Below are 13419 nucleotides of genomic sequence, written 5' to 3'. Positions count from 1 at the left end.
AAAAATATATATATATATATATATATATATAGAGAGAGAGAGAGAGAGAGAGAGAGAGAGTATGTGAGAGAATGAACTTCCTGTTCATGTATATAGTTGAGATTCTTATCATAGGTCTGTGAGAGTTAAAGTAATGTTCCACCAAGAGGTCATTTGTCCAAGTGAAGCCTCCCAGAATACTCCAGAGGAAGAACTGATACACTAGACCTGGCTGGACTGGATCATCCCCTACTCACAGGGTGTTGCTCACCACTTCCTGGCAAAAGAATTGTGACATGATGTGTCACTCTGACTAGAAACCGAGTGGGATAAACAGCTCTGGGATGTCTGGAAGGTCTTAATCAGTGTCATAGGCATTTTTCCTAGGCGGGTACATGACTGCTGCCATGTTTAGGCTGGGAGTTGAGTAAGCAGGGATCTCTGCTGGACAAAGCCAGCCCTTTAGGGGCAGGAGAGCAGTTGTCATGTGGGGTATGTGAGCTGGGTAAATGAGAGTGTGTGATACTGGAACTATATGTTCTGTTACCTGGATTGTTTTCAAGTCCTTTGCTTCATTTTTCTTTTACTCTCCTTTAACTTTTACTAAAGTTTCTTGTGAGAATACCATATTGTACCTCATAAACATATACAATTATTATTTGTCAATTAAAAAAAATACCAGCTTGTAACAAGGGAGCCAGAGAAAGGAATCTTGATTTTGAACTCTGGAAGCTATCATGCAGAGTCTTGTTTCTGGAGGCCAGTCACGGTGACAGCTACGGGAACCAATCTATGGGAACCAACTGAGACAGCCCCAGTGGAAGGTGAGATCTATTTGGCCAAACCAAGGTGGAGAGTCCTTTCCTGGAACTCTTCATTTCAGACTTAAGGGGTTTCTGATTTATTTTAAAATAAGGAAGCTCATTTCTTTTCTTTACATAATGCCACTTGTTACTGTTTTTTTTTATCTCTAAAATTATTTAGTCCAACATCCTGTTTTTAGAATTTGGTATTTTCTGGATCAGTGTTGATCTAAGGTGTGAGTAAGTTTTATCAAATCCAAATGTGCAAGCAAAGTACATTATCTAAACCATATGCAGAAATATCACTTCTAAGAAAAATGCTCTCACACTTTTCAGTCATTCAGCTCATTATATATCATGGATAATTTTTATATGACATGGCATGTGGTTGGGAAACTTGATTGCCTCAGTTCAGAGTAATGCTCTGCTGTGTGCGCATGGGCAGGGAGACAGGCAGGTCCTCTCCAACGGCAAATGACAAAAAGGCCCATTTTTCACTAGTATATGGCAGCACTGGGTCTCAAATGACTGAAGACAGAGAAGGACCTCAAAGGGCCAGCTTATATCCTCAGTGTGGGAATTCTTTCTATTGAGTCCCTGAATACAGCCCCTCCCACTGGGGCAGCTCTCCCTACTCAACAGAGCTGCCTAAAGCCACCAAAAATAATTTCTATGTAACTTCCACTCATTGATCTAATTTCTAACCTTTTCATGTTACATTGCCAGTTAAATAAGCTATTTTCAACAAATAATTTTAAAGTTATATTTAACTTTAAATAACAGTCAGGCAACTTGTAGATTTTTATATTTTTATATTTTATAGAATTTTATTTTAGGTCAAAAATTTACTGTGGCCAGATTACTACAAAGATTAATTTTAAAAATTCTTTGCTCATGAGCGAGAGATGAAACTTTGATAATCATTTGGGATTTCACTAGCTTTTTTGCTCATTTCAACTGGCATTTGTAACAGATTTAAAACAACGCTGGGCTGGGGTTTTTATTTTTTAAATAATGAATCCTCAATTATACTAAAAATGCTCTTAAGTGTTTTCTTCACTATAAATTAGAGGGAAAGGATAAGAAGAAAAGGGGGCCAGTCCCCAAATACCCACTTTAGCCATGTGCTCATGCTTACCTTGGGTTGGATGGCCTCTTTTTGGCTCACCAGCTGAGACCTCAAGATGAGGACTTCCTCCTTGCGGACATCGAGCTCCTCACTCACAGAGGTCAGTTGCTCCATGAGGACACGGTAGGCAGGTGCGCCTGGAGCAGTCACCTCAGGGGCACTCTTCTCACTAAGGGCCTTGCGTAACTCATTTAGCTCATTTTTCAGTTTTTTGTTTTCTGATTCTAGTTCTTGACGCTGTATGAAGAGACAAAGAAAAGTTCACTGCTATCATCCTCAACTTTACATTGGAATGCTCAACTTCCCTTAAGTTGGGAGAATAATTCTGCTGGAAAAGTTCATCAGTGCTACCCTAATGAATGGTTTCCCAGGTTCTATTAGGAGCTCTGCTCTGCAGACTAAGGAAGTCAGACATCAAGTGGAATTGAGCAAGGTCAATGGCAGTTTGCTTCATCAACCCAAATTCCAGAGTCAAATTTATTTTGGCCTGCCCAGGGTGTTTCACAGGACTGGAGAGATTGCTGAGTCCCAAGGGTTGAGTTTAGCCAGTTTCTGAGGAGCTGCTTTTGTCTGCAGGTAAATAGAAGGGCAAATCTGAGGTTGCAGCTGATTGAGATATTTCCAGACGGGTGGATCCCTGAAATCTTTAGTAGTGTCCTCTTATTTCCTCTAGAAAGCAGAATGGAAAGACCACCGAGATTTTAGGCTTTTAACTACTACTTTAAAAAATTTTTAACATATCATTTAAACTGATAAAATTCTCTTTAGTGTTTCAATGACAACAAATAATGTATTTTTCAGACTTCTTTCCTATGTGGTACGCTTACGAAGTTGAGAGCAAAGCCTTGGTAAGTGAGAGAGGAGGCAGAAATCCTCTTTCTTCAGCCATCTAGATGGGCATGCTAGTCCTTCACCCCTCTACACTTCATGTACTACCAGCCACTTTTGTGCCACCAGGTAGCACTGCTCTCTCCGTATTCTGCTCAAACAATGGCAATGAGAACTCAGAACAGAGTGGCACTGACACCAGAACACAAGTGTTGTGAGATACCAGTTGGGAAACAATGGAGTAGACAGGTATTGAAAAGCACTATGGTGCCTTATTTAGCACAGGACACAAGGCCTGATGATAGTGGAGTGACACATTTGTATAAAAGATAGAGTATTTTTGTTCCTTCCCAGAGAAGCAATCTTGGGTTTGTAGCACAATATCAGTCCTTTCAGTGTAGTATATTTAAACTATGTAAAGTTCTTTCCTTTTTCTAGTTCAAAATGTAACCCCTTCTTTCATAAAAGAAATATTCTTTTGTGAAAATGAGTGCTCCCTCCTTTCCTTATCTCCCACCAGTTGGTAATCAGATTTGCACTGTTTCTGCAACAGAAAACACATACATGTCTTTACTTTAACACATAAGTTCCAATACAGTGTTTTCCCAAACTTTAACATGCATCAGAATCACCTAGAGGTTGTGCTAAAACAGATTGCTGGGCTCCCCCTCAGAGATTCGGATTCAATAGGTCTAGTAGTACAGAGTCTGGAAATGTGCAATTCTAACAAGTTCCCAACTGCAACTAATCCTGCTGGTCCAAGGACCATATTTTGAAAACCACTCATCTAATACTTTGTGAATCTGGGCTTCATTCATACCACAGAGAATGATTTTATTTGTCTACTTTTGTGTGACACAGAAAAAGATATGGAGAGCAGACTGCTGCCTCCATCTTTGCTCTGCCCCACAACCCCCAAGTGGACTTGTCCTGGTAAATGTAGCATTTGAATCCACACAGCCTGTTGCTAGAGTCCTCAGCTTCTCCCACCACAGCCTCCAATGGCAGCTACTTTTTCTGGTCTTTTTTTGAGTGAAGACTAGCTTACATGAGCTAGAATATAAATTATAAAAGGAAACAAAGCAAGGCTAGAGTTAATGCCTGAATAAGACCTAAACTAGGACCTCTGGTGCAACCTCCAGCCCTTAAGGACGTTCTCTGAGAAAAAGAGAGGCTCTGCGCGGGCCTCTTTCCAAAACAAAACATTCAAAGTCTTGGGCAGAAACATCCCATTACCTTGAGTGACTCATATTCCAATTCTGCACCTCTAATTTGTGGTCTTTCTTCTTCCTAGAGAAAATATAAAGTAAAAACCTTATATTTCAATTGTTACATTTTTACTATTAGAATATTTACTTGCTCTAGAGAAAAGAGTGAAGAGAGTTTAGCCCTCATGACTTTAACCAAATGCTACTTGGTTAGGCTGAAGAGACTGCAGAAATGGACATAAAACCCCCTCCTCAGCTCCATGGGTGGGCCAGCGCTGCGCACCTTCGCCTTGCTGCGGAGCACCTGCTCTTCCTTGCGGTCCAGCTCATCCTGCATCACCTGCTTCTCCTGCTCCAGTTCTGTGACCCGCTTCTGGAGCTTGAGGAACAATGACATGTCCAGAGGCACCTTCTTCTCGCTTGGCTCCTAGGCCCCAGAAATTTCAAGATGGTCAAGACAAGTCAGAAGGTGTACAATCCAAGAAAATGATGAATAATAGCTCAACAGAAAAATAGAAAAACTTATAGAAAAAGAACCATAGACATCCAAATAATATACAAAAACCATGTTCAGCTTAGTCAACAATCAGAGAAATGCAACTTAAACAAGCGAAGCACTATTCTTTTATCAGAATGGCAAAGGTTAATAACATAATGCCCTATGTTAGCAATAGAGTCTCACATGAGATTGGTGGAGGTATAAGTAGACCTTTTAAAAGGGCAATTTAGCTGTACTTACTACAATTTAAATGTCTATATCCTTTAGCCTGGCAAAGCTGTTTAGGAATTAATCCTACAGAAAAACTTACACAGGTATACAAAAATATATGAAAAAAGATGTTCACTGAATCATGTTTTTGTAGTTGTAAACTGGCAAGAACCTAAATGTCAGTCAATAGAATATTTGCTTAAATATAGTATAAACAAATCATGAAATATCTTTTAACTGTTAAAAAGAATGAAGTAAATTTACACCAACAGTATGCCCTAGATAAAGAATGAGGTGAACGCTCAAATTTCAGGACGGAATATATAATATTATTATGTTTACATTGTATTAGGTATTATAAACAATCCAGAGGTGATTTAAAGTATATGGGAGAATGTGCTGTAGGTGACATGCAAATACTACAACATTTTATATAAAAGCCTGAACATCCTTGAATTTTGATACCTGAGGTAGTCCTGGCACCAATCCCCCATGGATACCAAGGGGTGACTGGATAGCCCTTAATAAACTGAAGGATAGCCTAAGTAACATTTAAAAAAATGTGTTAATTGGTATCAAAAACAGATCACAGTGAGAACTACTGGGATAAATAAAGATATACTAATTAAAGTTTAAAAAATGTAAAGAACTAACCATCATTATGGAAGTTCTGAGAGTATCATAATTGTTTTATCGTGTTTACTTCAGGTTTTAACCTTTAATAAGATAAAAAGAGAAATAATTGTATCATTAGACTTAATGTAGAGAATAAAGAGTCTCTGTTAGAGAACTAAGTATCACATGTTCTCACTCATAAGTGGACCTTGAACAATTATCGTAATACTCTAAGAAAAGGATTTGCAATAGTGGAAAACTGTCGGGGAAGAGGGGAGGAGCGGGATTGGCAGTAGTGGAATCTGCCTGGGGAAGGGGGGGCACACCTCATCAACAAGGGTAACTACATTATGAGCATTTGTATACCTAACCCTAAATTGTACCCCACATCTTTAAAATTAAAAAAAAGAAAAAAAGTCTCTATTAGTTAACAATAACTTATTTATTTAACTAAACGATCAGAGTATAAATCTTGTATGATGAGCAAATCTTTCCAATTGTCCATTTCTTAAAAAGCATATTTAGTTTTGCTTTTTTGATATGAAAGAAAAAAAATTTATAGAAAATTTAGGAAATAAGAAAAGTACAATGCGGAAAAATGCAGGCATAATCCCATATCCAGAGAACATTACAAGTTTTCCTAGTCATTTTTCTATCTCTATAGATTTAAAGAATTAGAGGTCGGGTACAATGGCTCAAGCCTGTAATCTCAGCACTTTGGGAGGCCGAGGTGAGGGGATTGCCTGAGCCTACAAGTTCGAGAACAGCCTGGGCAACTTGGCGACACCTCATCTCTACAATAAATCAAAAAACTAGCCGGAAGTGGTAGGGCATGCCTGTAGGTTTAGCTATATGTTCTTTACCATAAAGTCTGTCCTGACCTAGTAGAACAGTGATAACATCTTGCCTCAATATGAAATTACTATAGAATTTCATTCATATAAAAATTCATTTATATATGTACCCCAGATAAAAGTATAAGATAGATACTTAAATTTTAGCTTATTTATAATTTAAATATTCCATCTTATATTTTTTAATGTTTTCTCATTTATTAATAATGTACATGCCCCTGAAATTTATTATTATTATTATTATTATTATTATTATTAGAGTTGGAGTCTCACTCTGTCACCCAGGCTGGAGTGCAGTGGCATACTTACAGTTACTGCAGTCTCGACCTGCTGGGCTCAGGCAATCTTTCTACCTTAGCCTTCCAAGTAGCTGGAACTACAGGTGCATGCCACTACGCCTGGCTAATTTTTAAAAAATTTATTGTAGAGACAAGGTCTCATCAAGTTGCCCGGGCTGGTCTCAAACCCCTGGGGTCAGGCAAACCTCTTGCCTCTGCCTCCCAAAATGCCTGGATTACAGGCATGAGCCATCACACCCAGCCAAATTTTTGATTATTTATTTTTTTTACACTACAATAGAACTTTTCATATTACAAGTAAATATAATACTTCATTCATTGCACCTAAAATGTCATCATTTGAAAATCATTCACTTGAGCCTTGAATAAGCATTTTTATTTAAAAGGAAGTCTCTTATTAAAATTAGATGGGGTAACAATACACAAAGGTATGCAGTAATAATACACAAAGAAGCAGTTGATTGCTAGATAAGAGCAAAATTCTATGGATAAGAATATTAAAATAGGTGAAGGAAGAACACAAAAAATAACATCTGACAAATGTAAAATGACTTGAGGCATAAAGATTGGCAATTATGTAAGAGTGCTATGGATGGTGCCCATTCTGAGCCCTAATGACACTTCTAATTAAAGAGATACCATTTGTCCTTGCTATACTACATGAGCAAGAAGGTTGGGCCACCTGGCTCAAAGAAATGTCTGGGGATTTTATTTTGCTTTCCTTCCTTTGTCACCCAGGACTTTTCTAAGAGTGAAGCTTTGAAATTGACCTAAAAAAAGTAATACCAGTCTCTCATCTGAGGACAATCAAGAAGATAACAGAATTTATTTATGAAATTAGCATCATAGGCCTAGCAGTCATTCTGGAATTATTCCTAACAGTTGCTGAGAAAGTTATGGTGACCCTTTCCCTGGATTTGTCAGGTATGAGGAAGCTTGAGAGCAGAGGGAGAACTGAGACAATTAGTCAAGGTTTCTAGAAGAGGTTCACGACAAAGCAGGGAGGAGCACTAGTTCCAAAACAATGTAAACCCAGCCCACAAAGATGCAGGAAGTGTGGGAGGGCTGCAGAACAAGTGGAGCTGGTGGGCGAATTCTACAGAGAGAAACAGCAATGAAGAGAATCATAATAGGCATCATGATTCGTGAAAAAGTCACAAGTTTTAACTTTTTTTTTTAAACATCAAATTTGCTGTTAAACATCAAATTTGACTAAAATTGGAATTTTGCTCCAAAAAAGTCTGAAAGACACCTCCCTATTCTAATTTTAAAAATTATTAAACAAGAGTGAGCCCATTATGTTCCTGGCACCAATTCTAAAAGTGCTACTTGGGAATCTTACACATAGAAGGTAAAAGTTTTCCTTATGTTTTCAAGGAGCAATTTGTAAACCTGACCATTACAGAGGTGGCTGCAGAAAGAAACTCAAACCTGGAAGTCATAAGTAATTGGAAGTAGAAATTCACAGCCAGTCATAGTCGTCATCTCTCCTGCCCAACTTCCCTTCTGATAACCAATCTCTCTTTTTCTATTACCAGTTATATAGATTTCCACCTCCATCTTTCTGATCCTGAACACATCCAGTCAGAATTACAGGGTAATCACTAAAAGTCAGTTTATTAGAGCAAAAACTATTGAATGAATTATTGAGTACTTACTATGTACCAGACACTGTTCCAGTTAACTCATTTAATCCTTAAAACATCACTGAAAGTTAAGATACACACAGCAGCCCCCCTTCACATGAGGAAACTGAGGCACAGAGAGATTGAGACTAAGGTTATAGGCTCAGTCCCAGGAAGGAGAGTTACTATAGTCTATACCATGGTAAAGATAGTACTCTGAACCAAAGACAGTTACATTTCAGATGCATGGCACTTAACTCAAAAAGAGCTGTTCATAAACATAACTTGCTTAGTGAAATGCCTTCCTTGTTACTGAGAGAAGACTTCTAGGCATATGACCTACTGCTGGTGGGTCAGTGCACATGTAAGACAGTACACAATACTCCAAGATCTGTCTGTGTCTCCCATATATATTATGAAGGACACATATTGTGGAGTACAGTTTATACTTAGAATTCAAAAGAGATGAGAATAGTACTAAATCCCATTAATATCTCTTTTAATTTGAGAAAATTTCAACAGAAAGTGATGAGAATAAGAAACAAAAAGTTTACCTCCCCAAATCTGTAAGAATCTGGAGAAAACTTGAAAAAAGTAGAAGCCCTGACAAAAACCATTACTAGTAAAAATTAGGTAAAGTACTGTACTTACACATAAGAGTGTTTGAATTTAAAAATGTGAGATCCTCAACCAAAACTATCAACAAGAGCCTCTCCTCACCCTGAATTTATTATTCATTTATTTTAAATTTTTTCTTTTAAAGAAGTGGGGCATAATTTAGGATTAGGTATACAAGTGGTTATCATATAGGTAAAGTTTGGGCCTCCCTTTGGTCCCCACTTTGCCTGGTTTGAGATCAGGTACCCTTATTGATGTTATGTGCCCCACCATCTCTCCCCTGGCAGCTTCTGGCTATTGCCAATTCCTTTCTGATAGTATTATGATAAAAGTTCAGGGTCCACTTATGAGTGAGAACATGTGGTACTCAGGTCTTTATTTCTGTGATAAATCACTGAGTATTATAGACTCTAAATTCATCCAAGTTGCTGCAAAGTCCATAATTTTGGTCTTCTATATGGCTGTGTAATAAATTGTGTATATGTACCACATTTTTTTACCCTGTCTAGTTTTGATGGGCAGCATGATTGGTTCCATGTTTCTGCAACTGCAAATAGTATGGCAATAAGCATGCATGTGTAGGTATCTTTTTTGTAGAGTGATTTAAGTTCCTCCAGGTATGTTCCAAGAAGGGGGATTACTGGGTTGTACAGAAGTTCAATTTCTAGTTCTTTTAGGAATTGCCACACTGTTTTCCACAGAGGTTGAACTAGTTTGCATTCCCACCAACAATGTAGAAACATTCCCTTTTCTCCACATCCTCGCCAGCATATGTTGTTTTTTGTTTCATTAATGATGGCCATTCTTACTGGAGTCAGGTGGTATCTCAATGTTGTTTTGATTTGCATTTTTCTGATGACAAGTGAGGCTGAGCATTTTTTCGTGTCTGTTCACTGCTTGTATGTCTTCTTTTGAGAAGTATCTATTCATATCTTTTGCCCACTTTTTAATGGGGCTGTTTGCTTTTTTCCTATTGGTATGATTGAGTTCATTGTAGATCCTAGATGTTAGGCCTTTGTCAGATTTGTAGTTGGCAAATATTTTTTCCCATTCTATGGGCTGTCTCCCTGCTCTCTTAACAGTTTCTTTTTCTTTGCAGAAGCTTTTCAGTTCGATGAGTTCCCACTTGTCAATCTTATCTCTTATGGCATGGTCTTTTGGGGTTTTGATCAGGAATTGGTTGCCTATTCTGATTTCTTTAAGGGTGTCTCCTGTATTTTCTAAGATTCTTAACATTTGAGGTTTTATGTTTAGGTCTTTGATCCATTTGGAGTTGATTTTTGTGTATGGTGATAAGTAGGGGTCCTATTTCATTCTTCTGCATGTGGTCAGCCAGTTTTCCCAGAACCATTTACTGAATAGGTTCTCCTCTCCCCAGTGGTTGTTGTTGGAGGCTTTGTCAAAGATGAGTTGGTTGATAAACTGAGGTTTTGCTTTCAGAATCTCTATTATGTTTCATTGGTCTATATGCCTGTTCTTGTACCAATACCAGGTTGTTTTGATTACTGGGGCCTTATAACAAAGTTTAAAGTCTGGAAGTGTGATACCTCCCACTTTGTTTCTTTTGCTAAGAATTGTTTTGGGTATTTGTGGTTGTTTATGTTTACAAATGAATTTCTGTATTGTTTCCAATCTGAGAAGAATGATGTTGGTAATTTAATGGGTATAGCATTGAATCTGTAGATTGCTTTGAGTAGGATGGATATCTTAACAATGTTGATTCTTCCTATCCATGAGCATGGAATATTTTTCCATTTGTGTTATCTTTGACTTCTTTGAGCAGTCTTTTGCAGTTTTCATTGTAAAGATCTTTCACTTCTCTGGTTAGGAAGATACTGAGGCAGTTCATTTCTTTTTGAGGCTATTGTGAATAGACTTGTACTTTTTATTTGGTTCTCTGCCTGTCTGTTTTGGTGTATAAGAATGCAACTGTCTTTTGTACATTTATTTTGTACCCTGAGACTTTATCAGTGCAAGGAGGTTTTCAACAGATTCTCTTGGATTTTCGAGGTACAGGATCATATCTTGAAAAGAGGGATTTCTTGACTTCTTTTCCTATTTGGATACCCCTGATTTCCTTCTCTTGAATGATTGCTTTAGCTAGGACTTCCAATACTACGTTGGAACATACCTCAAAATAATAAGAGCCATCTATGATAAACCCACAGCCAACATATTGCTAAATGGACAGAAACTGGAAGCATTTCCCTTGAAAACTGGAACAAGACAAGGCTGCCCACTCTTACCCCTCCTGTTCCCTCTATGCCTAGGTGTTCAAAGATTTGTATCAAGAAAGGATACTGAATTTTATCAAAAGCTTTTTCCACATCTAATTATATAATCATATGATTCTTGTTTTTACATTCGTTGATGCATTTCATTACATTTATGGTCTTGGGATGTTGAATCAGTCCTGCATCCTAGGGATGAAGCCTACTTGGTCATAGTGGATGTTTTTTGAGATGCATTATTATATCTGATTTGCTAGATTCTTGTTCAGAATTTTTGCATACATATTCATCAGAGATATTGGCCTATAGTTCTTTTTTTTATTGTTGGATCTTTACCCAGTTTGAATACCAGTGTAACGTTAGCTTCATAAAATGATTTGCAAAGACTTCTGTCTTTCTTGCTTGCCTGGAATACTTTTTTTTTTTTGAGTTGGAGTCTCACTCTGTTGTGCAGACTGGAGCGCTTCAGTGATCCTTCTGCCTCAGCCTTCCAAGTAACCAGAACTACAAGTGCATGCTACCATGCCCAGTTCATTTTTGATTTATTGTAGAGACAAGGTCTCGTCAAGTTGCCTAGGCTGGTCTCGAACCTGAGGGCAGGCAATCCACTTGCCTCGGCCTCCCAAAGTGCTGGGATTATAGGCTAAGTCACTGAGCCTGGCCACCTGGAATACTTTCAATAGGATTGTTATTAGCTCCTTGTATGTTTTGTAGAATTCCGCAGGGAATCCATCTGGTTCAGGACTTTTTTTGGTAGGTAGTTTTCTTATGACAGAGTCAATTTCCTTGGCTGTTATTGGTCTATTTAGGATCTCAATTTCTTCTTATTTTAACCTTGGGAGGTTGTGTGATGACAGAAAGCCCTCCATTTCATTTAGGTTTCAAGTTTATTTCCGTACAGGTGTGCACAGTAATCTCTGATTATCGTTTGCATTTCTTCAGGGTCTGTTGTGACTTGATCTTTTGCAATACTGATTGTGTTTATTTGTGCTTTTACTCTCTTTTTCATGATAATTCTGGCTAGGGAGTCCATCAATCTTGTTTATCCTTTCAAAGAACCAGATTTTGTTTTGTTGATTTTTTTCTATGGTATTTTTGTCTTCTATGTCCTGTATTTGCTTGCCCTGAGTTTAATACAGAATAATTTCCGGTAAATATATCCTTTTAAACATGGCTTCCCCCTACCATGCAGGAAATGCTCAAGAGGTACTACACTGAAGTGGACAGCTTGTTAACGTACTTACCTCTGATCACTAGGAGTAAGTATTCCCACTGGGATCAACAGAATGCAGTCCTAAAACCTTCATATCCACCAAAGGTTCAGAAGTCCTAATTTTGAAATCTTAAAAGTCTATCTTTATGGTATTTTATTTTATTTATTTATTTTTTGAGTTGGAGTCTTACTCTGTTGCCCAGACTGGAGTGCAGTGGCCGCTCCTGGCCACCGCAGCCTCGACCTGCTGGGCTCCGGCGATCCTTCCGCCTGAGCCTTCCAAGTAGCCGGAATTACAGGCATGCGCTACCACACCCAGCTGATTTTTTGATTTATTGTAGAGATGAGGTCTCGCTGCCCAGGTGGGTCTCGAACCCGTGGGCTCAGGCAATCCACTCACCTCAGCCTCCCAAAGGCGTGGGATTATAGGCTTAGCCACTGAGCCCGGCTTCTTTATGGTATTTTAGATGACCATGAACAACTCTTCTCAACACACGTCCTTCCTCCCATCAAGAGATGGAGTCTATTTCCTTCCCCTTGAATCTGGGCTGGGGTTGTGATGTAGTTTGAACATAATATGGCAGAACTGACAACTGTGGACCTAGCTCTAAGGACCTGGCATTTTTTATTCTCTTTCTCTTAGAACCCACCCAACTGCTACTGAAGAGAGAGGCTACAAGTAGAGGCCCAAAGAAGAGAACCTAGCACTCTAATGATTGCAGCTGCCTGAGGGACTCTGACCACTACTACATGGGGAGAAGAACTACCCAGTCAAATCCTACAGAATTGAGAGTAATCATAAATTGTTGTTGTTTTAAACCACTAATAGTTGGGATCTTGTTTTATTGCACAGCAATAGAAAACTGGAAAAACCTCTATCCTGCTATATAATGGCCATAGTGTTGTATCCATGGGACCCAGCTTACTGTTAGCTACAGATAGAAAAGGATTTAGAGAACTGCAATGTAGAATCCCTGGATGGAAATCAGTAAAAAATGGTGGCTAAGAACAAGAACTCTGAAGAGACAAGCCTCGGTTAGAATACTGGTTCTGCCTTTCCATAAAGAAGAACAAAATCATGAACTGCGCAGCAACCTGGATGGACCTGGTGTCTATAATACTGAGTGATCTTTCACAGAAACAAAGAACTGAGTATCACAGGTTCTCACTCACAAGCAGACCTTGAACAACTATCACAATGCTATAAGAAAAGGATTGATAGTAGCGGGAAACTGCGGGGACTTGGGGGGGATGGGGAGGTGGGATTGGCAGTAGTGGGAAACTGCCTGGGGAAGGGGGGGCATACCT

General features: G+C 38.6%; 1 protein-coding gene across 1 annotated transcript in view; it reads right to left on the bottom strand.

Annotated features, from left to right (window-relative positions):
* LOC103261836 (unconventional myosin-Va) overlaps positions 1–13419 on the bottom strand; it is a 104877-nt gene that overhangs the window by 18458 nt on the left and 73000 nt on the right. The window contains exons 25-27 of the mRNA XM_021713079.1: positions 4231–4374; positions 3976–4029; positions 1921–2148 (exon numbers count right to left, since the gene is read on the bottom strand). Coding sequence (XP_021568754.1) covers positions 1921–2148; positions 3976–4029; positions 4231–4374 — 426 coding nt within the window. The remainder of the gene's footprint in view (positions 1–1920; positions 2149–3975; positions 4030–4230; positions 4375–13419) is intronic.

Source organism: Carlito syrichta, unplaced genomic scaffold (assembly GCF_000164805.1).
Source record: "Carlito syrichta isolate Samal-C Ts95f unplaced genomic scaffold, Tarsius_syrichta-2.0.1 Scaffold304031, whole genome shotgun sequence".
NCBI classification, from domain to species: domain Eukaryota; kingdom Metazoa; phylum Chordata; class Mammalia; order Primates; family Tarsiidae; genus Carlito; species Carlito syrichta.
This window is presented reverse-complemented; position numbering and strand designations above follow the sequence as displayed.